Here is a 22,343-nt window from a genome sequence, read left to right on the forward strand (position 1 = left end):
GAAATTGAAATAACGTATAAATAAAAGAAAAGCTAAAAAAATCGAACAGAGCAATGGAAATGCCTTTTTGCCAAGATAATCGAGGAGGAACTACCCAAAAACAATAACTAAGATTGAATGTCTAACAAATAATCATTAAAATTAATAATAACTATATCGTAAATTTTGTTCTATACAAAATATTATAAGCACATAAAACTATAAGATGAATAATTTTTTCCTAGCTCGAATATCAGAACTAGGGATTGTTTAAGAAAGAATTTGACAAAATATCAAAATAAATAGAGGAGATTGCAGAAGTTACCTCTCGATTTCTATGGGGTGTGTGTGAGAGAGAGAGAGAGAGAGAGAGTCTTTTTGTTTGGGAATTCAAAGAGAGAAATTGGGTGCACATGTAATCTTAGTTCAATCTTAATGCGGAAATCGAATCATTCCTCCAGATGATCATATGGAGTTACCAAGTGTCGTGTGCGATCCAATCATTGAACAGACTCTCGATGAATACAATCTATACTAGAGGGGGGTCTTCTATTCTACCTCAGTCTGAATGCACAACAATGGAATCTAGGGCTTTGCCTTGGAAGATCAGGGACTACCTAGAGAAAGAGCTAAAACACTCTTAGAGCTTTATGTGTTTTGCTCCCATTAAGCAACCACTATATATAACAGCTGATTAGGGTTAAGTCTCCCATAGACTACAACTCTTACTAACGATAGGTATTAATTAAGATTAAACTTAATTAACTTTAATTCATGTTTAAAAAATCATTAAACCTAATTAGTTTAGGTTGGTAATGTTCGCCACCTAATGGAAAACGTTTCCAACACTCTCCCACTTGGTCAATATTGACCTCTCTAGGCTTTGAAAAATGATTCCTAGGTTTCAAGCACATTAAAATAACATTCCTACGTATGGCTATACATATTGAAAACAATCACCTGGTCGAAGCCATTAAGAGTATTTATTAGTTCATGTAAAAAGTTTCATGTGGGTGAATCATGACAACAATTGTCCTAAGGCGAGCATTACCTTTCCATGTGTCAAAGGGAGAAGGCCGGGTGGAAATATCAACAGGATATAAGTAAAAGTGACTAATCGCTAAGGGTAGAAGTGCATAAACCCGAGTCTTTAAGTGTCTTTTATAGTCAACTAAATGACATGAATACCGCCCCTCCTCAAAATGACTCTTACAAAAGTTTCAATCATGTTTTCATAGGAATAACAAAAGGACTAAAAACTTTATTTCAAACATATTTTAGGAATAATTATGTATTTCCTAAGCCTCTTAAATGAGATGAAATCATCCTTCAAAAAACAAGGACAATATCTGAGATTATTCATCCAAAATCTTTAGAAACCCACCAAAAAAGTGGAATGAGATGAAATTTAATGTTCCTTCAACTTTGCTTGTTATTTAGCTGTTTGCACATTTACAATGTCAAGTATAAGAAAATAGTATTTTATGTCCCTTGTTGCGCGCCATTTCTAGATAATGTTCACAAATGATTTTGTTACTCCCATTTCTATCGATGTTAGTTTAATGGGTATTGAAAATCAATAATTTACTTCTTCCAACTTCCAATTAGATATGATATACTTGTTTGGATAGAAGGTTATTAGCAAGCTGGAATGCAGAACTGTCGCTTATCATGAATCAGTCCATGTTTTGCTGGATGGTTTCTCGGGCTCATAGAGCCCCTACTTAAAGTCACAATTGTTCCTTGTGGAACTGAACAGTAGGATTTGCACAATACATTCGTAACGAAAACCTCCTTAGGATCAAAGAGCAGCTCTTTGGCATAACATGCATGACATTAGGTGAACGAGTAACTGAACAGATAACATTGATGTTTCGAATTTAACCTCTACATATTTCTGAAACATTAAAGAGGTAATATTTTATAACGAAGTTAGGTCGTGTTTGGATTACCGAAATAGAGAATAATTTTCGACATCTGATTCTCTATCAAGGAATTCTAGAATTTGGATTGGCATTGCTAGCATAAAAGGAAGTGTGGAGTAGAACATTCAACGGAATATTGGGTAGATTTTGATACCCCTCAAGGAGGTGGTATTTTCAATTATGGTTGGCTCGTTCTTCTCTATAGGAAAAATCTCTCCTTATTTGCTACCGTCCCACGCTAAAAGCTCTCTCTTCTATCTCTAGATGACTAATTTTAGTGAGAAAATATCTCTTAGGGAGAAAATAGCTCTCTCTAAATTTAGGGAGGACCAGTCAATAGAGAGAAGAGAGCTCTCTCTATGGAATGGAATTTGATTTTAAAACCAATTCCTGATTCTTGTAATCCAAACGCAAGAGAAATTCCAGTAGAACCCACCCATGAACATTAAAAATCAAAGATGTGCTGTGAGATGGATACACCTCCTAAAATTCAACACAACAAAGTGTAGAGACCAGACTACAGGCATTTTACAGGCATTTTATTTGTGATCTGTTGATCTATTTATATGCAGGCTGGTTTTTTTTTATCATGAATACATCCCACTACACACACAAATGGATTCACTCAAAAGTAAACAGGAAAACTTAGGACTTTGAAGCTGGAGTCAATTTTAAACATTATTTGTTGTGTTTTGACAGCATGCATTTTCATTTAGAGGACCCAAATTCATGCTATTTTTTCTTCATGAACAGATGATCTATGTTATTTGACCCATTTGATCTGGGTAAGTTGTTGCCTTAATTGGTCCCTAGCCATTGTTCAAGAACACACCTATCTATTGCCCAACCTCATTTAAACTACTTAACATGCTTTCCTACGTAGAGTGTTTTTCGACTTTGACACAATACAACCATCTAAGGCCCAGTTTGTTTTGGATCTTGAGATCCGAGTGTGAGTGCAAACCGATTATTGGACTCAACTTAATTATGAGGTCCATGTTTTTTACATGAATAGTATGGATGGGTCATGCACCGAAACCTGTGAAAAAGGCGCACTCCATTTGATCATAGGCTAAGGATTCAAGGCTTCTAAGGCAGAGAAATTATAAAAAAAAAGAAAATCAAAGACTTGAAAATAGGATAGATAAAGAATACCATATGCAATAAATACACTATGTTAGCAAAACGGGGGTGATAATTGAAAGTGAGGTGAGATAATGGGTGGCCAAGGCCTATCACCACACTTTAGTGTTGATAGAAGAACATAAACAGCAAGTGGCTTAGATTGAAGAGCTGTTGCTTGAGAACGAGGCTCTACACCAAGATGACTTGCTTCGGGTCCTGGGGGAGCCGACTAATTATGATAAGTTCAGGCAAGGGTTCCAAGTTGAAAATGAGAAACAACCCCAGAGGGTGGGATCACGGGGGACGCACATCGTCAACTTTGCTAGATGGGTAGGTGGTGGTGCCGACGTAGTGGAGGAGTGTGACAGTTTTGTGAGACATCCTAAACCAAAAATTAAAGTTTAATAAAGGAATCCGGTTCAGTGTACTCAGGGGAGAGAATCAAATTCTGCACAAAAAAGTGGTGTTCGAAAGCCTCGTTAAAAGAAATGTTCCCAGATATATTCATAGTAGTGTCGAAGAAGGGCATATGGGTTAGGGAGTGCAAGGAGCACAGGGAAAACAGCGTTTCGTGAAAGCTGAACTTAAGAAATCTCGAGGACAAGGAGATAGGCTTAATGACTTGATTATTGCAGATATTGGAATCGCAATGCATTAAGATATCAGCTTCATACAAGGGTTTGGACCTGATGCACTTCTGAGGAATTCAATGTCAAATCATTCTACCAAAAGCTTACATCTTGCACAATATCTTTGTAGGCAGTCAAAGTTCACAGCAGGCCGCTCAAAAGTACCCTTCCCCTCAAGGTTTCTTGAAGTTAACTTTTACATAAGTAGGAGGTCAAGCAGTAAAACTTATACGGCATTCTTACACCTGCACTATGGGATGTTTAGGACAGAAAAATACATATCATTATGAAGATGTTGAGTTTGAACAATTAGTTTACCAATATACAATTACAAACAACCTCTTCCACTAACCCGGCACCACCTCCCCCACATCGAGTGATGATGATGGTGTGCCGTCCCCTACAATCCCATCCGCTGGGAGTTGTTTCTCATTTTCAATTTTGAATCCTCACCTGAAGTTATCATAATTAGTCAGTTAACGTGGCTTGAACCGGGGCTCTCCCAGAACTCGAACCAAGTCCTCTTGGTGTAGGACTTCCTTCTCAAGCAGTAGCTCTGCAATCTGAGCCACTTGCTCTTTGTGTTCTTCGATTAAGGCCAAAGTGAGGCTATAAGCCTTCGCCACGCAGTCAATCCCTCACTTCATTGTCGATTATTGCTGCCGTTTTGCTGCTATAGGGCTTGGACATTTCGTACATATCCTCCCTCTGAGGGAACGACAGAAGCCCAATTTTGTCACTGAAACCATAAACGGCGACTTGGGCGTAGGTCATCTTCATCACTTTCTCCAAGTCGTTCTGGGCTCCAGTTGAGACCTTCCCAATCAAAATCTGCACCGAATAGGAAACCAAGCATTTACATAGTTAGAATGGTTCCATACACTGAATTCAAATCATTATAAGATCAACTGCAGACATTACAAATCGTTTGAGTCCAACAGATCAAAAAGTGCTTACATGGATTTGATGTGGAAATGAAGTGAACTCAGCAATTTGGAAATTCATCTTGGTGAAGATAAAGGCCTACATTACTAGAGGATGATGTAAAAGCATTAGCAGAAACTTTCATGAATTTTTTTAGGTGCTGGTAAAGCGTGACAGTCAAAAAACGATTTTGAATTCCTCAAAGTAGAAAAACGCTCTTGAAATTGTCCAGAAGAGAAACATGTTAAAGTAGTTTAAAAGTGGATGGGCAATCAAAATTAAGGCAATCCATGTTAAAGTAGCTCTTGAACAACAGCTGAGATTAATTAAGGCAACCAGTTGCCCAGATCAAGGTGAGAAGTAAATGGGTCCAAAGAACATTAAGAAAATCTGTTCAAATAGGGAAAAAATGCACAATATTTGGTCAACGAAATCAAAATTCATGCTGTCACGCAATACAAAAAATAATGCTTCAAATTGACCCGAACTTCAAAGTCCTAAGTTTTCTAGTTTAATTTTGAGTGAAATGTGTAGTGGGGAAGGTATCCATAATTAAGAAAAAAAAAGAGTCTGCATATAAAAAAATCAACAGATATCACGGATAAAATATTAGTAGTCTGGTCTCTAAACTTTGTTGTGTTTAAGTTTCGGAGGTGGTTATGCATCTCACAGCACATCTCCCATTTTTAGTGTTCATGGGCGGTTTCTATGGGAATTTCCCTAGCTTCACTATAAATATACACATTTAATATTCCAGAAAGATGTAGAGGGCAAAGTGGACACATCATTGTTACCTGTTCATCTGCTCACGCACCTAAGTTCATGCAAGTAATATCGAGGAGCTGCTCTTTGGTCATGAGTAGGTTCGCGTATGGATGGTACTGTACAAAACCCAATGCCACAGTTCCACGAGGAACAATTTTGACTTTAAGTAGCGGCTCTGCATGCTCAAGAAACTATCCAGCAACCACACGACCTGATTCATAATAAGCTACCATTCTGTGTTCCAGCTTGTTAATAACCTGTTAACCAAACAAGGAAATATAGTTCGTAGCTAGTTCTTAAGATTGAAGAAAGAAATTATTGATTTTTCAATACAAATTAAAAAAATATCGATAGAAAAGTATCTAACGAAATGACTTGCGAACGTAACGTAGAAATAGGGGACATGGAATCTATTTCCTTATACTTGACACTGTGAATGTGTAAACTGCCAATCGACAAGCAAACATGAAGGCTAACACATAAATAGATTTCTTTTATTTTTGGCAGTTATAATCTTGAAAGAAAGAAATCAGTGATTTTGCATACAAATTACAAGAATATTGATAGAAACAGAAGTAAAAGTAAAATCACTTGCGAATATGACACATGGCTAGCGCAACAGGAGTCTTATTTTCAGATACCATTTTTTATACCCAACTTTGTAGATGTGCCAACAGCAAAATGAAAAGCAAACATTCATACAGTAATATGAAGGCTAAAATGACCAGACGACTTCTGTTTTTAGCAGTAAATGTGACTATCAAAATCAGTGTTTAAAATGGTGGATGCGGGTCAAAATGCGGGCAAGAAAAATTGTTGTCGACTCGGCGCAGACGCGGCCAAGAACACGTTTGGCATGGCTGAGTACTTGGTTGACGTGGTCATAACTCGGAAGAGTCAAAGGATTTTTTATTGACTCTGTGGGGAAAAATGCGGAACGCTGCCAAGGGAAAATGGAGTCAACTCAGGGGAGTCCTGTTGATATGGGGGAGTTTTAAAATTATGAACAAAATCAACATGATGCTAGAAATGGTGAGCAGCAGGGGACTTGAAATACTCTGTGTTGCATGGATCATATGAGTTTTTGAATAGAAAAAACATGCAGATATTTATTAGGATGGATCTCAATCCTTTGTTTTATGTTCGAGTATAGTACTTCATGTATGATATCAGTACTTTCTCATTTGCACATTGCTCTTATTTTTTGTATATCACAATAAAGACTTGATGTGTATGGAAACCTGGATGATTGCTAATGTATCATATACTTGATTGTCATGGCTTATGACATCTCCAAAATATATTGAAGAAACTATCAACCTGGATGATTGCTAATGTAGTTTGGGCCAACTGAAAATACTTCCTTCTCCATGAAAGGTGCAGACCAAGAAAAGCTAAACTCATGGTTTCTAAAGACACAAAACCTTTTGAATGAAGTGACTTCTCCACAGATAAAAATTGGAAAATGGAAGAAAATTTGATCCTAAGATGCACAGGAAAAGATGGAAATTGTTGAAGTGTTTGTGACAAATGGCATATTGTTGATCGTAGAACACCAAATGGGGATCTTTATTTAGCTGCTACTGTTTCAATTGAGCAACTCAGCAGGTAAAAAAACTCCATTGGCAGTGATTTTGTTTATGTTTTGGTGTTTCATACTCTTGCCATTTCACAAAAGGTATACTTTATTTGGTTTAAAAGCTTCTAGAACAATCATCTTATCATACGTTCCTTGTGGTTTTTCTATTAAAATCTCAAAGGACTTTATTTATTGAAATATGCTTTCATATATAATTGGTTCCATTAACAACAAGATGTACTTCTGACAAAAAAAATTAGATAATTTTCTAATGGATACCTACTAGGTCTTTTCATGTTTCTCTATTTTTCCAGAGGGGCGCAAAGAAGTTAGAAGTCTTGGGATACTTGGAGTACTGTAATGGGACGGCATTGGTTTTGTTGCAAAAAATATTAGTGAGTATATGTATAATGTAGCCTTTATTTTACCCAGTGCGCCAGTGACACAACCTTTTGGGCTTCTCATATTTCTTATGACATTTTTTGCTTGCTGGATTTTATGATGTTTTTGAGTATTCTTTGGAATTATTAGATACTTTTTGAAATGTAATCACAGGGAAAACTTGTTATGGTCAACATTTCAAAGATCATTTGTGAAATGTCCCCACTTGGCAAGTTGATTTTTTTCTTTATTTCAACTATTATTCTGTTTCCTATCAATGACTTTAATCAATGATTTATTTCTTACTTAAATTTGAATTTTTAAATTTCAGCTATAAGTTGGTTTTGTATGTGAATTGTTTTTACTTTAGGGTACTATTTTTAACAAGTAATTACTTATCTATTAATGGATTCATGGATTTACGTTAATCATGGGTTTCAGATCTTATGACATAAACCACTCTTTTTGTAGTTTGATTTTTTCATGGCTTGGTAGCTGATTATTATGTGAAGCAAATTGTTAGTACATATTAGCATATGCCAAAATTTTCCATGATCTTATTAAGGATTGGTATGATGTTCCTAATATTTATTTTCCTTCTACTCCTCCCTTTCGGTGTAGTTAAATTCATGCTTCAGGATTTTAAGTGAAACACAAACCACTTCATCAATCCAACAATATGATTTATCATTTAAGGCCACAGTAAATGATTCAAAAATGCATGTCTGAATCAACGACTTTCACTTTTTCAAGGTTAAAGACAAACCATCTTATAGTTTCGCCCATATGCTTTGTAATTTAAAAAACTTTCAATTTCTCGTGGTTTTCTTTCAATCTACGGGAGACAGAGAGTGGGAGATGTCCCATTGTGTCTTTGTTGCCGGTTACCCCAAAAAGTAACTGACTGCGTTTGATACCATCCACCCCATACAAAATTACCTATTGGATAGTGATTGCTTACCTATAAAACAAAATATTTATTTTACTAGTTTAATAAAGGTATTAGATTTCTGAATCATAGCACTTATGAAATAATGTAATGGCGACTGAAAAATAAGATATCCATAAATGAAATGAATAGAATAGGATGTAAACGTGGCGCAGTGCAAGAAAAATAAAATAAATAGAATAAATGGATAAGAAAAAAATGTTAAAAGCGGAGATAAGTTACCTTGTTTTTCTTCTCCAAGCCACCAATGACCCTATCTATAGCTGCCTCAATATGTTCCATTATGACCTCTGTTTCCTCATTTCTTGAAGCAATCGAAGCAGCTTCATTACAAACATTTGCAATGTCAGCTCCAGTGAATCCAGGTGTCAATGCTGCAAGTCTTTGGGAGTAAAATGATTGTTCACTATCAAGTTTAAGATTTTTGAGATAGATCTGGAATATGTTGTCGCGGCCTTTGATGTCAGGTTTATCAATGGAAATTTGACGATCAAATCGACCCGGTCTCAACAAGGCCTTGTCTAAAACGTCCGGCCTATTAGTGCAAGCAAGTACAACAACCCCATCAGTTGTTCCAAATCCATCCATTTCTTCAAGCAACTGATTAAGAGTAGTCTCACGCTCATCGTTTGCACCCATGAGGCTCCCACGGCCCCTTGCTCGACCAATTCCATCAATTTCATCGATAAAAATTATGCTTGGTGCACACTATCTAGCTTCTAAAAACAAGCTCTTCACCCTGGATGGTCCAACCCCAACAAACATTTCCATAAAATCTGAACCAGAAATAGATAAAAAGGGAACAGCAGATTCGCCTGCAGTTGCTTTTGCAAGAAGTGTCTTTCCTGTTTCTCGAGCTCCTACACGAAGAGCACCTTTGGGAATTTTTGATCCTAGGTCCTCATACTTCCTAGGGTTCTTGAGGAAGTGTACAGATTCCATGATTTCTTGCTTCGTTTCATTACATCCAGCCACATCTTTGAAAAATACCTGCACAATAAAAGCATTTCAATTTCCATCTAAATGTTTGAAAAATACTTGGACGAAAAAATCATTGCAACTTCATCACAGCAAACTAATTCTTTGAAAAATATGTTTAAGGAAAAGTAATACCAATAACGAAGTGAAAGAAGCATAGCTCACCTTGTTTTTGGAATTCTTATCCAATTTTGTCACATTAGCTTTCCCATTATTAAATATTCCTTGACTACCGCTTCCGTCACTCCCACCTACGCCAAAACCACCTTGCATTCTTCTCCCCATGTATAAGAGTAACCCCACAACCAATCCTATTTAAGAGAATCTCAGCAACTCTTGGTACCAAACTATTTTAGAGACATTCATTACAGGAACATAATCATGAGGGTCTACCCCTAGTGTTGCCTGGGCTGCCTCCAACTTCTTTTCAAACAATTCAACGCTCCCAATGTTAAAATGAAACATATAATGGATCCCCCTTCTTCTATCAAGGGAACCTGTCATAGTTCGAGAGCTCCTGACGTACACTTTTGTAGCAGATTTATTGGAAACAACAATGTGATCGACTACACGACGTTCTAGAAGCTTGTTTTTAAAGTCTTGAAAACTGATCCGAGAATAAAAGACATACAAGGCATTTGATTTCAGAATAGAAACAAAAAAAAATTTCAGTCCATAAATAAATAGTGTATTTACAGCAAGTCAGCAAGAACATGTGCTAATGTACTGATCATAAAGGCATTAGAAAAAAACTGTAATATGGCCTAATGCAATGATTGTAAAACAGATCAAATCCACGTTCAAAATTCGGACCTCTAGTTGAAAAGCCCCCACTAAAGTATTATGATATGGAACTAATGAAGAAAGATGTAAATATGTTAACCATGGTTTTAAATTTCAACCGAAACTTTTTATTTAAGCCGTTTGATTTTGTCTACTACCAAAACGAAATCCACATGGTTTCGGAAAAATACAAGATTTTCCTTGAAGTTTCGGGATTTTGCCTGAAACATACAATGTTTCAGATAAATAACAAAAGTTTATGTCGAAATGACGACATATCTATAGAAATCACGACAAAAATCAACTCCACTCACAGAAAAGAAAGAAGAATGGGATTCCTTTAAATTTGTCCTAAAAACGACAAAAAATAGAAAGAAAAACCAGTGGTGAAGAATCTTACATGGATTTGTACTGAAATATTTTCGAGATTTTATAAGATTTTGGCCAAAATTTCCTACTGAACCCAAAATGTTTTCGTTTCGCTGATGACCGAAACAGAAACCATAACCGAAATTTAAAACCTTGAGTTGAACCACTAAAGCTGAAATAAGATGTATGTGCCATTATGATTAAAAGCAAGAAAAGCCCAACACATCAAGATTACAGAAACTGTCAATATTAAAAAGTTAATGAAAGACTTGATGAGAATATAATACAGGTAGCAGTAGCCACTAGTCGAAGAGGATAAGGTTTGACTCATAAATGGGGAAAAGGAAAGGGGTTGTACAAGCCACACCTAATAAAGAACTTGCAAAATGCATGCTGTTGGGAATATTGCCTTGTTTCCCACGACAACGGTGGGAAAGTTGCCTTATTTCCCACCATGCATGGGAAGGCAATAAGGCAAATAGAAAGTTGTGTTGTTTTTTAGGTTTTTCCAAAACCTAAGTATAAAGAAGAAAGTTTCACTCTCTTGGTAGAGTGAGGACTCTTTGGTGTGTCGGCTGCCAAAGGAAAAGAGAGGAAGAGAGAGAGAGAAGAAGAAGAAGAATAGAGGGTTTTATCTTTGGGTTTTCTTCTTGGGTTATTCTCTTGGGTTTCTCTTGGAGTTTTCTCTCAGGTTTTTCTCGGTGTATGGTCTTGGGTTTGAGGAGCAAGGAAAGGGTTGAGGGTTTGCGATTAATCAATTGTAATCCTTGTATATTGTTTTTCTCATAGTGGAAGATCGTGTTTCTCGCCCCTGGAGTAGGCTTGGCCGAACCACGTAAAATCTTAGTGTTCATCTTGTGGCTTGATTTATTATTTTTTCCGTTAATTTGTACACGATCGGATCGGATTGCCCGGCGGGTTTTCTCAACAAGTGGTATCAGAGCTCAGGTGGAGTGATCGTTGAGGCCGGGTGGAGTGATTGTGGGTGTTGTGGTGGGATCGCGGTAAGAGCGATCTTTGGGAGTAGAAAGATTATCCAAGAAAGATTCTTGTTCGAAGTGGAGCGCTACACCCTGAACTGCGGAGTAATCTGAGATGGCGGTAAAATTGAGTTCTACCCAGTTCAACATCGATAGATTTGACGGAAAGGGCAGTTTCACCCTATGGCAGATGAGTGTGAAGGACATCCTAGTTCAACAGGGCTTGGCAAAGGCGTTGAAGGAAAAGGATGGGAAGCCGGAGAAGATGACGGGTGCCGAGTGGCAAGACATAGAGTCGAGGCGGTCAGCACGATTCGACTATGTCTTGCATATAGCGTTATGTTTAACGTTATGGAAGAGGAAGATGCGCCTAAATTATGGGAGAAATTGGAAAAGCTTTATATGTCAAAAAGCTTGGCCAACCGATTGTATCTAAAGTGGCAATTGTACGGGCTGACGATGGAGGAAGTCGGGGATCTTCTGGAACACATTACGGTGTTCAACGGGCTTGTGGATCAGCTCCACAAGGTTGATGAAATGTTGAAGGAAGAAGATAAGGCCCTATTACTTCTTTTTTCACTTCCTGAATCGTATGACAACCTGGTGACGATTTTACTGTATGGCAAGGATACGATAAATTTGGAGGAAGTCACGGCATCGCTCTTATCGAATGAGATGAGCAAGAAACCTGTTCTTGGTGGAAATGAAGAGCATGGGTTGGTTGTTCATGGTGGGAATCAAAGAGGAAGGTCGTTTGACAGGGGATCTGGTAAAGGAAGGTCAAGATCCAGGGTTGACCGAAAGGGCGTGCAGTGTTACCTTTGCAAGGAATATGGCCATATCAAGCGGGATTGTCCAAATCGAGCTGACCAGGAGGACAATGGTGCTATGAATACTGTGGTGGCGACGGATGAGCAGAGCGAAGTGTTTGGAGAAGTTCTCACAGTCTCCACAGGTAATCACACTTCTCCTCATGATGAATGGATTTTAGATTCAGGGTGCTCTGTTCATGTATGCTCTAGGAGGGAATATTTTGATATGTCCCAGGATGCAAGGGCGGGTGTAGTGTCCCTGGGTGACGGGTCTACTTGTGAAGTCACGGGAGTTGGGACGGTGAAGATCAAAATGTTTGATGGAGTAGTTCGTACTTTGGGTGGTGTGGCGTATGTCCCAAAGTTGCGAAGGAATCTAGTGTCTCTTGGCCGGTTGGACTCCAGGGGTTGTAGGTTTACAGCTGCAGGTGGAGCCATGAAAATCACATGCGGTTGTAGGGTTCTGATGAAAGGAGAGATGTGTGGTGGATTATATCATCTGATTGGGGACACGGTGACTAGTGTTCCCAGGATCTCGATGGTTAGCTGGAAGCGAAGTGGTAGCGCGTGCACGCGTAGGGTCTCTTTCGCAGTTGGTACAGAGACATGTTTCCAGGTTGCAGACGATTGTGAGAGGATGACAGTACCTGCATTGGGGAGGATTGATCAAGATCCCTCTCCAAGGTTACTAGGTGAGTCAACGGGTTGGGCAGCTACACATGTGCATTGGCCATGTTGATCGAATTGGGAGGAGTCAGAACCAAGTTGATTTGAGGGTGTGTAGCAGGTACTTTGGAAGGCCAATGGTGGTTTGCGGCAATAGTGAACCGGTGGTGACATCAACATAAAAATCTTCAGGTGGCTGGGAAACAAGCCATGGTGGAGATTGTTGGGAATGTTGCCTTGTTTCCCACGGCAATGGTGGGAAAGTTGCCTTATTTCCCCACATGCATGGGAAGGCAATAAGGCAAATAGAAAGTTGTCTTATTTTTTAGGTTTGAAATATAAGGTGACAACCCAAGAGGGGAGAGTGAATTGGCTACTTAAAAATTTGAGGCTTAATTAATTTTATTACTAAAATCAATTTACAAATTAAGCCTTAACAAGTTTAACCTTTCATTAACCAATAAAGATATTAAGAGCTAGTGTTTAGATGTTACTTTAAGCATGCATTCGCTAACCCTTGTTCGATTAAAAAATAGACACAAGTTGGGTTAGAGATTACCAATCACCACAATGTGCAAATGAGAAGGAGAAGAAGAAAGCATCCACAAGGCATAAGTTTTATAGTGGTTAAGTCACAACTTGACCTACTCCACTCTTCCAAGTTTTCTCATTGGGATTCTTCACTAACCAATAAGATTCTTCAATAGGCGAATCTTAAAGCCGTACACTAACTCCTTCAACTTCTAAGGGATCACACCCTTTCGCACGAAGCCTTTTCGAGGACACCTTCCTCTTACAAATGATTTACCTTTCTTTCCGGGCCAAATCGAAGACCCTCAAATATAGAATGAAGAATTACAATGAAAGAACTCTTAATGCCTCTTGATAGGCTGATTACAACTTTTTAAAGCTCACAAACTCTCTAAGGAATAGATACAAATGTAAAGCCTATGGAGATCCTCTTGATAAAATGTAAAATTCAAGTTCAGAGAGGTTTAACCTTTCATATGAAAGTTTAGGTTTAAGAAGATGTGATTTTATCTTGCAAAAAGGTTATTTAGAAAGGTTAAGCTAGTGTATATATTGCCCACAAGGAAATATGACCGTTTGGGGGTAAAGCTGTAAATTACAGGGTTGAAAATTCAACTTGCAAAAGCCCCAACAGATCTATTTCCCAGTCGCGGCGGTCAACCGAGGCACGGCGGTCGCCCGTCCTTATCGGGCTTTTCATTTGAAATTCAAAATTCATACCGGCGCAGTCGACTGGGCCTACGGCGGTCGCCCGACGAGGGCAATCTGTTTGAATAAAAATTGGGCTCAGAAAACACTATCGCAGTCGACCGGACCCGTGGAGGTCGATCGCTCAGACCATAGTAGATTGTTTCTATCTGAAACAGAAACGTATCCGGGGTCGCCCGGCTTACCACTGTCGACCGGCCCGATAAATTTCGAGATGCCCTGGAATTCCAGTTAACATCCCGCGGTCGCCCGGCATAGCCTGGTCGACCGGCCCTGAGTAAAATTCTATTTTTAACTTTAAAAACCAGGGGCTTTTGGGCTATGGTCTTTGGGCTTAAGTCTAAGGTTTTCAAACACATTTTTGGGTGTATGTATGGTTTTCAAAGATGTAAAAAGTTAAGTATGAAAACTATTTTGAAAACCTTTTGAAAGTGCATTTAACATAAAATCAAAAGGATTCCAAATACATTCTAATAGTGTATACCATTGAGTCTTGTTGGAATGTCTTGGCTCCTTTGCATTCTTGATCCACAAGCCATGTGTCGAGAAGAGTTGTGTTATGGCGATTATGACATGAAAATCCTGTATATGAGACAACACCTCAAATCAACACATTAGTCCATAAAGGCTAATCAATTTGAGTTTGCTAATCATCAAAATGAAAAGGTAAGATGACTGATTAACCCATGGGAACCCTTGGGCTTACATTCTTCCCCTTTTTTATGATGGCAAACAAATTGATTAGGGAGGAAGGAGATATCAACTAAATAGATGAATTAGCATGATATGATATACACAATAGAGCATAGCTCCCCCTCACTATATGCACAAATATAATTAATGACTGTAAAACATGTGGTGCATATACAATTGGACTACCTAATCAATTCTCAAAATTCTCCCCCTTTTGGCAACAGGAAAAAGGTATGGATAAACAAGTGAAAGTGCAAGTGGGGTGTCAACATGAATAATAGCTTTGCTAAGCTATGTGCGTTGTACATGATAATATATTTAAGCTCTTAGAATGCTTATCAAAAAGAAATAATAAGAAAAATTATGTGTAATGCATGATAAGCAGTTTTTTTTTTTTGTTGTAATTTTGATCGAATGATTCGCAAGTTAAGCATAAGAATAGGGGCAATAAACCATGTGAACACATCACATTGGTCTATATAATCATGAACACATAACCATTGAGTTCTCCCCCTATGAATTTGTCATTGGCCCTGGGTAAAACCTGTGTTTAATGGCATGGCAAGGTACAATGATGCAAGGTGAATGATTTGAACACTTGGGTTACATTTTCAACTATGAAAGCAATTGAATTTTTACCTAAGCAAGAATATGCTTAGATTTATGATATTAGCATTTAGATTCACAAATTGCTTCGTATGGGGGTTTTCTTATCATAGGGCAGAGAAGTCTCTTCCTGAGCATGAACATGCTCAGAATTATAAAATAACTTTTTGAGTTTGAGTTGTTGACCCTAGATGATTATACATTTGCAAGTGACAGCTCCCTCAGACTATGTGCAATTAATCTAAATGTAATTGTCTCTAGCACATATACCCATTTCAATTTTTTTTCCATTCAAATGAGAGAAATACTTTGAATGGATGATTATTAGACATAGGATTATAAAGTGGAAACAAATACAGTCTAACAAACACATGGATACCAAAATAATAAACAATCAAAGGAATACACATCCATATCAACCAAAAGAAATCATGTATATATAGATAAGACATATAAGGTTCCATATACATGAATAAGTAATGGAAGAGACACACCCTCTTCACATCAAAACTACATGTTAGAGATTCAGAAATGACAATGGAAATCACATAATCTCTGAACATGAAAAATAAAATCAACCATGGAGCATAATGCCCCTCTGGGCAGATATCCTGTACATCCATAATCATGCCATACAAGGCATATTCATCCATATATCAAAAAGGCCATACTGGGCATCCAACCATACTATCCACAAGCCCATCTAGGGCACCATCCACATAGTCATCTGAGCCCATACTCGGCACATATACAGACCAAAATAAAAGCCCACATCGAGCATAAAACATAATCCATGATGAAAATGAAAATACAATGTCCAAAAGCCCAAACTGGGCGAGAAGAAAGAATAAAAAAAATGATCAGGCAGCCAAAGGATGTGATCAACTGCAACTGTTGCCGAGAAGGTGCTGGTCATCTGTCAATCCTGAGAAGGAGGAGGCTGATGCTCACGAGATGGAGACTGGGAGGTGTAGTATCGGGAGGACTAACTCCTCTGATAAGCCTGCATCATCTCCCTATGCTGCCTCACCATAAGCTGCATAAGTCTCTCATGATCAGAGGCTCTCTGGCTCTCTGCAGTCATAAAGGCAGTAGATAGGGTATCAAACCTGGTCGTGAGAGTCTCCAGTCTAGTCGTGACAGTATCTAAACCAGACCTCAAGGATGTGATATCTCTAGCGAGATCCTCATATGAGCCAGCAGCAGGAGCCTGATGCTGTTGAGTCTGTGATCGCTCATCTGCTCTCCTCTGCTGCTGCACCTGGGCCACTCGTTTAGCTTCATCTGCAGCCTCATCAATCTCATCTGGTGAAACAACACTAGGACCTTCTTGACCAGGTATAGGGATCCTCATAAGCGTAATGGTGGTTTGGTTGAGCATGGGATCAGGGTTTTTGTAGGGCTCATTTGATATATCAATTTTCCAATGTCTTACAAGTTTAGTAATGAGCATCCCAAAAGGTAGTCCTCCGTGTCCTCTCTTAACCGCCTCATCCATTTATCCAAAAATGATATATCGCAAATTCAGTTTAATTTTCTGCATAATGCAATGGATTACTAAGGCTTCAAAAGGCTTTACGTCGTCAAAATTTCCAACCCTTGGCGTGATATTGTAGGCTACTATTTTGTAAATCAATCTAGAAGTATCCTTCTTGGAGCTGGCAACTATATTTAACTTCTCGCCCTTAGGAGGTAGAGTTCCTAAGGTTCTATATACCTCTGTCATGTTGAAGTGATTGTCAATCTCATTCTTATTCCAGAAGAAAATTCTTTGACCATCATTGGGCACCTCAATAATTCTACAGAGTTTAGCTATATTTAGCCCAACCGCCCTTTTAAGATATGAGTTCATCACAACACCGTTTTGAGAAATGTCAAGATTAGCATATAAATATTTGATCAATTCAGGATAGATTATAGTGCTATATTCAAGAAAGAATTGCCAACCTTGATGAGCGAAGAGCGGCCTAGTTGGAATTTGTCGAAATCCTTAAACATCACCCTTTTTCCAGAAATGAGAACACGCTTTGAATATTCTTCATAGCGGTGCATTGCTCTTTTGTTGAAGAAAGGCTCGGTGGGAAACACTTCTTCTTCGGATTCGGTTCTCGCTCGCTTGCCCTTACTTATGATGGTTTTCCTTGATGTCGACATTTTAGAGTTAGGGTTTTTAAGAGAAAATGAGAGAACCAAGGAGGTTTTGAGAAGGATGATGAAGAATAGATGAAGAAGATGGAGTATAAGTGGATTAGAGAGAGGAATGATGAGAGATTGGTGGAGATATGGTAAGAGAAATGAAGAACAAAAATAATGAAGAGATTTAGTGGAGAGAAACGAAGAAAAAGGAAAGAGAATGAGAAATGGAAGAAGGGGAATGGATCAAACCTCACTAAAACCCTTTAATCTTGAAGCTTTGACGCTGAAAATTGATTTAGAGATGAAGAGGAGCAAAAATCATAGGAGAAAGGCAAATGGCGGAAGTGAAAAATGAAATGGCGGAAGCCCTTTAAAAGCAGTTTTCGATCGTCGCGGTCGACCGAGATATCGCGGTAGTCCGTCGTGACGCTACTGTCCTTTTTTAATTTTCACTCGCGACCATCCGCGGTCGTCCGGGTTCACGTGGTCATCCTCTGCGACAAACCTGTTTCCTTTTTATTTTTGTCCAGATTACCTTCCGCGGTCGCCCTCCGAGACTCTGTCGACCGCCACACCCCTGTTTTCAATTTCTTGATATTTTTCGAGGGATTTTGTGGACAAATCAATTTTCTTCTAATTTTCTCGCATTTATGGGATTCTAATGAACGTGTAAACTCGATCCCAAGACAATGTGAGGACTCCTAAAAATTCATTTCTATTTTTCTATCATTTAAGCTCAAATGGATGAATGGACATACGTTTTCAATGGAGTTCTTTGTGGATGCACTAGATGAATTTTGCTAGCTACACAATATGAAACATGTCGATCTATGTCTAGCAATGTTTGACATGTTAGCTCTTCTAGTTGTGGATGCTAAGTGCATATGTGTGTGTTTTTGCACTTAGATGGATTTCAATAAACGATTTTCAATAAAGTACACTATATAGTCTAACGGGGTAATTTCTTATTTTCTTTATAGACTGTAAGGATATATGATGTGATCATGAAGCTCAATAAGCAAGGATACATTCTATTAACAACACGTCTGATGATATGTATCTATGCTTACTTATGAAATGATATGTCATTAAAGCACAAGTGATTTACATACAAATAATGCACTATTGAATAGTATCTAGATAGAATTCATATGATATAGCAATTAAAGCACAACCCCATATATTGATAATTTCAAATAATGAGTTGAGTGGGGTATTTTGGAACCCAAATTAATTTGGTTCCAACCAAGTTTGTGTGTGGGAGTGTATCTTTTCTTATCCACACAAACTTGCTTGATTTCACAAATCGAAGCCTACACCTAGATTTGTGATGCCCTAATTTACCACAATATGAACATGAATAAGTGTAGGTAGATGAAGAGCAACTAGAACCACAAGAATACATATGATGACAAATATGTTTGTCCTTTTCTTCTTGTATTATTTGGTTCTTCAAATAGAGTTCTTTATTAATTAATTTAATCTCATTTAATTGACTTTCAAAGCAATTTGTTTGTTGAGATAAATTAGCTTTTAGTCTTCATTCTCACAAATAAGTTTATATTTTTTATTTAAATATTTGTTTGTTTTATCAAGGCTTTCTTTTTCTTTTCCAAGACTAATGCACTTTTTAATTACGTCATCATTTTTGTTTATTAAGATTTTGCTCAAATGACTTAATTTTTTATTTCGTTCTAAACATTCATTAACCTCTGATTTCAAATTTTCAATTTATTTTTTCAAATCGGAAATTGAAAGTTTGAAAGAATTTTCCTTTGCAAAAGATTTTTGTAGAGTTTCTTTTTGTTCAAAAACACCATTTTTATCTTTTGAAGAGAGACTACTAATTTTCTCATAAAAATTTTCAAGATTTGTCCAAATATCTTTTGCATTTGTACATGATGATACTTTCTCAAAAGCATTAGGACATAGTCCACAACATATTATAATGATAGCTTTTGAATTTAATGAAAATAATTTTACATCATTTTTAGTGCATTTTCTTGGAATAAAAAATCCCCTTTCAATGACATCTAAGATGTCAAAGTCTATGGATTTGAGATACGCAAGCATTTTTATTCTCCAATCTTTAAAATTTGTTCCATAAAAAAATGGAGGAATTATAGCGGATTGGCCTAGCTCAAAATCCATTGGATTGTCACGGATCTTTATCTCTTGTAGATTTTGAATTTAAAAATCTCTTTAAGAGCCTAAGCTTTGATACCAAGTGAAATACAATGTGACAACCCAAGAGGGGGGGTGAATTGGCTACTTAAAAATTTGGGGCTTAATTAATTTGATTACTAAAATCAATTTACAAATTAAGCCTTAACAAGTTTAACCCTTGATTAATCAATAAAGATATTAGGAGTTAGGGTTTGGATGTTACTTTAAGCATGCATTCACTAGCCCTTGTACGATTAAAAAATAGACACAAGTTGGGTTAGAGATTACCAATTACCACAATGTGGAAAAATGAGAAGGAGAAGAAGAAAGCATCCACAAGGCACAAGTTTTATAGTGGTTCAGTCACAACTTGACCTACTCCACTCTTCCAAGTTTTCCTCCTTAGGATTCTTCACTAACCAATAAGATTCTTCAACGGGCGAATCTTAAAGCCGTACACCAACTCCTTCAACTTCCAAGGGATCACACCCTGTCGCACGAAGCCTTTCCGAGAACACCTTCCTCTTACAAATGATTTACCTTTCTTTCTGGGCCAAATCGAAGACCCTCAAATACAGAATGAAGAATTATAATGAAAGAACTCTTAATGCCTCTTGATAGGCTGATTACAACTTTTTAAAGCTCACAAACTCTCCAAGGAATAGATACAAATGTAAAGCATATGGATATCCTCTTGACAAAATGTAAAATTCAAGTTCAGAGAGGTTTAACCTTTCATATGAAAGTTTAGGTTTAAGAAGATGTGATTTTATCTTGCAAAAAGGTTATTTAGAAAGGTTAAGATAGTGTATATATAGCCCAGAAGAAAATATGACCGTTTGGGGGTAAAGCTGTAAATTACAGGGTTGAAAAAGACAACCTGCGAAAGCCTCAATGGATCTATTTCCCAGTCGAGGCGATCGACAGAGGCACAGCGGTCGCCCGTCCTTATCGGGCTTTTCATTTGAAATTCAAAATTCATACCGGCACGGTCGACTGGCCCTATGGCGGTCGCCCGGTGAGGGCAATCTGTTTGAATAAAAATTCGGCTCAGAAAATACTATCGCGGTCGACCGAACCCATGGAGGTCGACCGCCCAGACCATACTTGATTGTTGCTATCTGAAACAGAAACGTATCCGGGGTCGCCCGGCTTACCCCGGTCGACCGGCCCGATAAATTTCGAGATGCTCTGGAATTTCAGTTAACATCCCGCGGTCGCCCGGCATAGCCCAGTCGACCAGCCCTGAGTAAAATTCCATTTTTAACTTTAAAAACCAGGGACTTTTGAGCTATGGTCTTTGGGCTTAAGTCCATGGTTTTCAAACACATTTTTGGGTGTGTGTATGGTTTTCAAAGATGTAAAAAGTTAAGTATGAAAACTATTTTGAAAACCTTTTGAAAGTGCATTTAACATAAAATCAAGAGGACTCCAAATACATTCTAATAGTGTATACCATTGAGTCTTCTTGGAATGTCTTGTCTCCTTTGCATTCTTGATCCACAAGCCATGTGTTGAGAAGAGTTGTGTAATGGTGATTATGACATGGAAATCCTGTATATGATACAACACCTCAAAGCAACACATTAGTCCATAAAGGCTAATCAATTTGAGTTTGCTAATAATCAAAACAAGAAGGTAAGATGAATGCTATGCTAGGAACAGAGACAGTCCAACCTCCAGGTGGAGAATTATCTACACTTGGGAGGCAAGTCAGAACCGAGGAGGCTCATCCCGTGGACATGGAAACGGCAATTGCACCCGAAGAGCAGAATCCTTCGCATGAACAACCGCTCTAGGAATTGTATGTGGACGGGTCTTCAAACAAGCTAGGCAGTGGTGCTGGCCTGATTCTCACCGGACCCGAAAACTTCGGGATTACGTGGTAAGGTCCGGATTCCGTGCATCTAGCAATGAGGCGGAGTATGAAGCTCTTATTGCAGGAATGAACTTAGCAGTACAGACTCGTGCCCAGAGGCTCAAGGCTTACTGCGACTCTCAACTGGTCGTCAACCAATTTCAGGGAACGTACGAAGCCCGCGATGAGCGGATGATCAAGTACCTAGCAAAAGTTCGCCAGCTAGTTGGCAAGTTCAAAAGCTTTGAGGTCATTAGGATCCCCAAAACGGAAAATACAAAAGCGGACGTACTATCCAAATTAGCAGCCTCAGGCTACACCGATCTCAGGAGTATATGCATGGAATTCCTGAAGAAGTCCAGCATTGAATGCGAGATTGTCAAAGTCATGCAGGTCGACAGAGAGCCATGTTGGATGGACGAAATCATTGATTACCTGCATGAAGGGATGCTTCCTGGAGGGAAGAAAGAAGCACGCAAAGTAGTGCAGAAAGCCACGAGGTTCTCCCATGATGGTGAGAACCTGTATAAAAGGTCATACACTCTCCCCTAATTGAAATGCCTCCGGGCGGGCGACGCATCGTACTCCTTACAAGAAACACACGAGGGAATCTGCGGAGAACACTTGGGGGGCAATTCCCTGGCTATCAAAGTGCTTTTGCGAGGCCTATATTGGCCGACCTTAAGGCGAGACGGGCTGGACCTTGCCAAAAAATGTGAGAGGTGTCAGAAGTTCTCTCCCACCATTCATCAACCAGCTGTGCCAATGGCCGCGATCGTCAGTCCGCTCCCTTTTGCAGTA

At 38.4% G+C, this 22,343-nt stretch overlaps 1 protein-coding gene and 1 pseudogene across 2 annotated transcripts; one reads left to right on the forward strand and one right to left on the reverse strand.

Moving 5' to 3' along the window:
* Nucleotides 1-3,543: 3,543 nt before the first annotated feature.
* LOC143856402 (ATP-dependent zinc metalloprotease FTSH 8, mitochondrial-like) lies at nucleotides 3,544-9,778 on the reverse strand (annotated as a pseudogene). The gene is made up of 4 exons (XR_013238188.1): nucleotides 9,400-9,778; nucleotides 8,479-9,246; nucleotides 5,377-5,604; nucleotides 3,544-4,489 (listed from the first exon to the last, which is right to left on the reverse strand). The product of XR_013238188.1 is annotated as an ATP-dependent zinc metalloprotease FTSH 8, mitochondrial-like (transcript).
* An 11,851-nt stretch (nucleotides 9,779-21,629) lies between these two features.
* On the forward strand, nucleotides 21,630-22,094 carry LOC143856064 (uncharacterized). The gene has a single exon (XM_077366102.1). The coding sequence runs from the start codon at nucleotides 21,630-21,632 to the stop codon at nucleotides 22,092-22,094; it is 465 nt and encodes a 154-aa protein (XP_077222217.1).
* The last annotated feature ends 249 nt before the right edge of the window (nucleotides 22,095-22,343 follow it).

The sequence above is a fragment of the Tasmannia lanceolata genome, unplaced genomic scaffold (genome assembly GCF_043159265.1).
Source record: "Tasmannia lanceolata isolate RefF3 unplaced genomic scaffold, GAP_Taslan_0.1 ptg000023l, whole genome shotgun sequence".
NCBI lineage: Eukaryota > Viridiplantae > Streptophyta > Magnoliopsida > Canellales > Winteraceae > Tasmannia > Tasmannia lanceolata.

Coding starts and splice junctions, on each gene's coding strand:
- LOC143856064 (XM_077366102.1), top strand. CDS start 21,630: ATGAACTTAGCAGTACAGACTCGTGCCCAGAGGCTCAAGGCTTACTGC.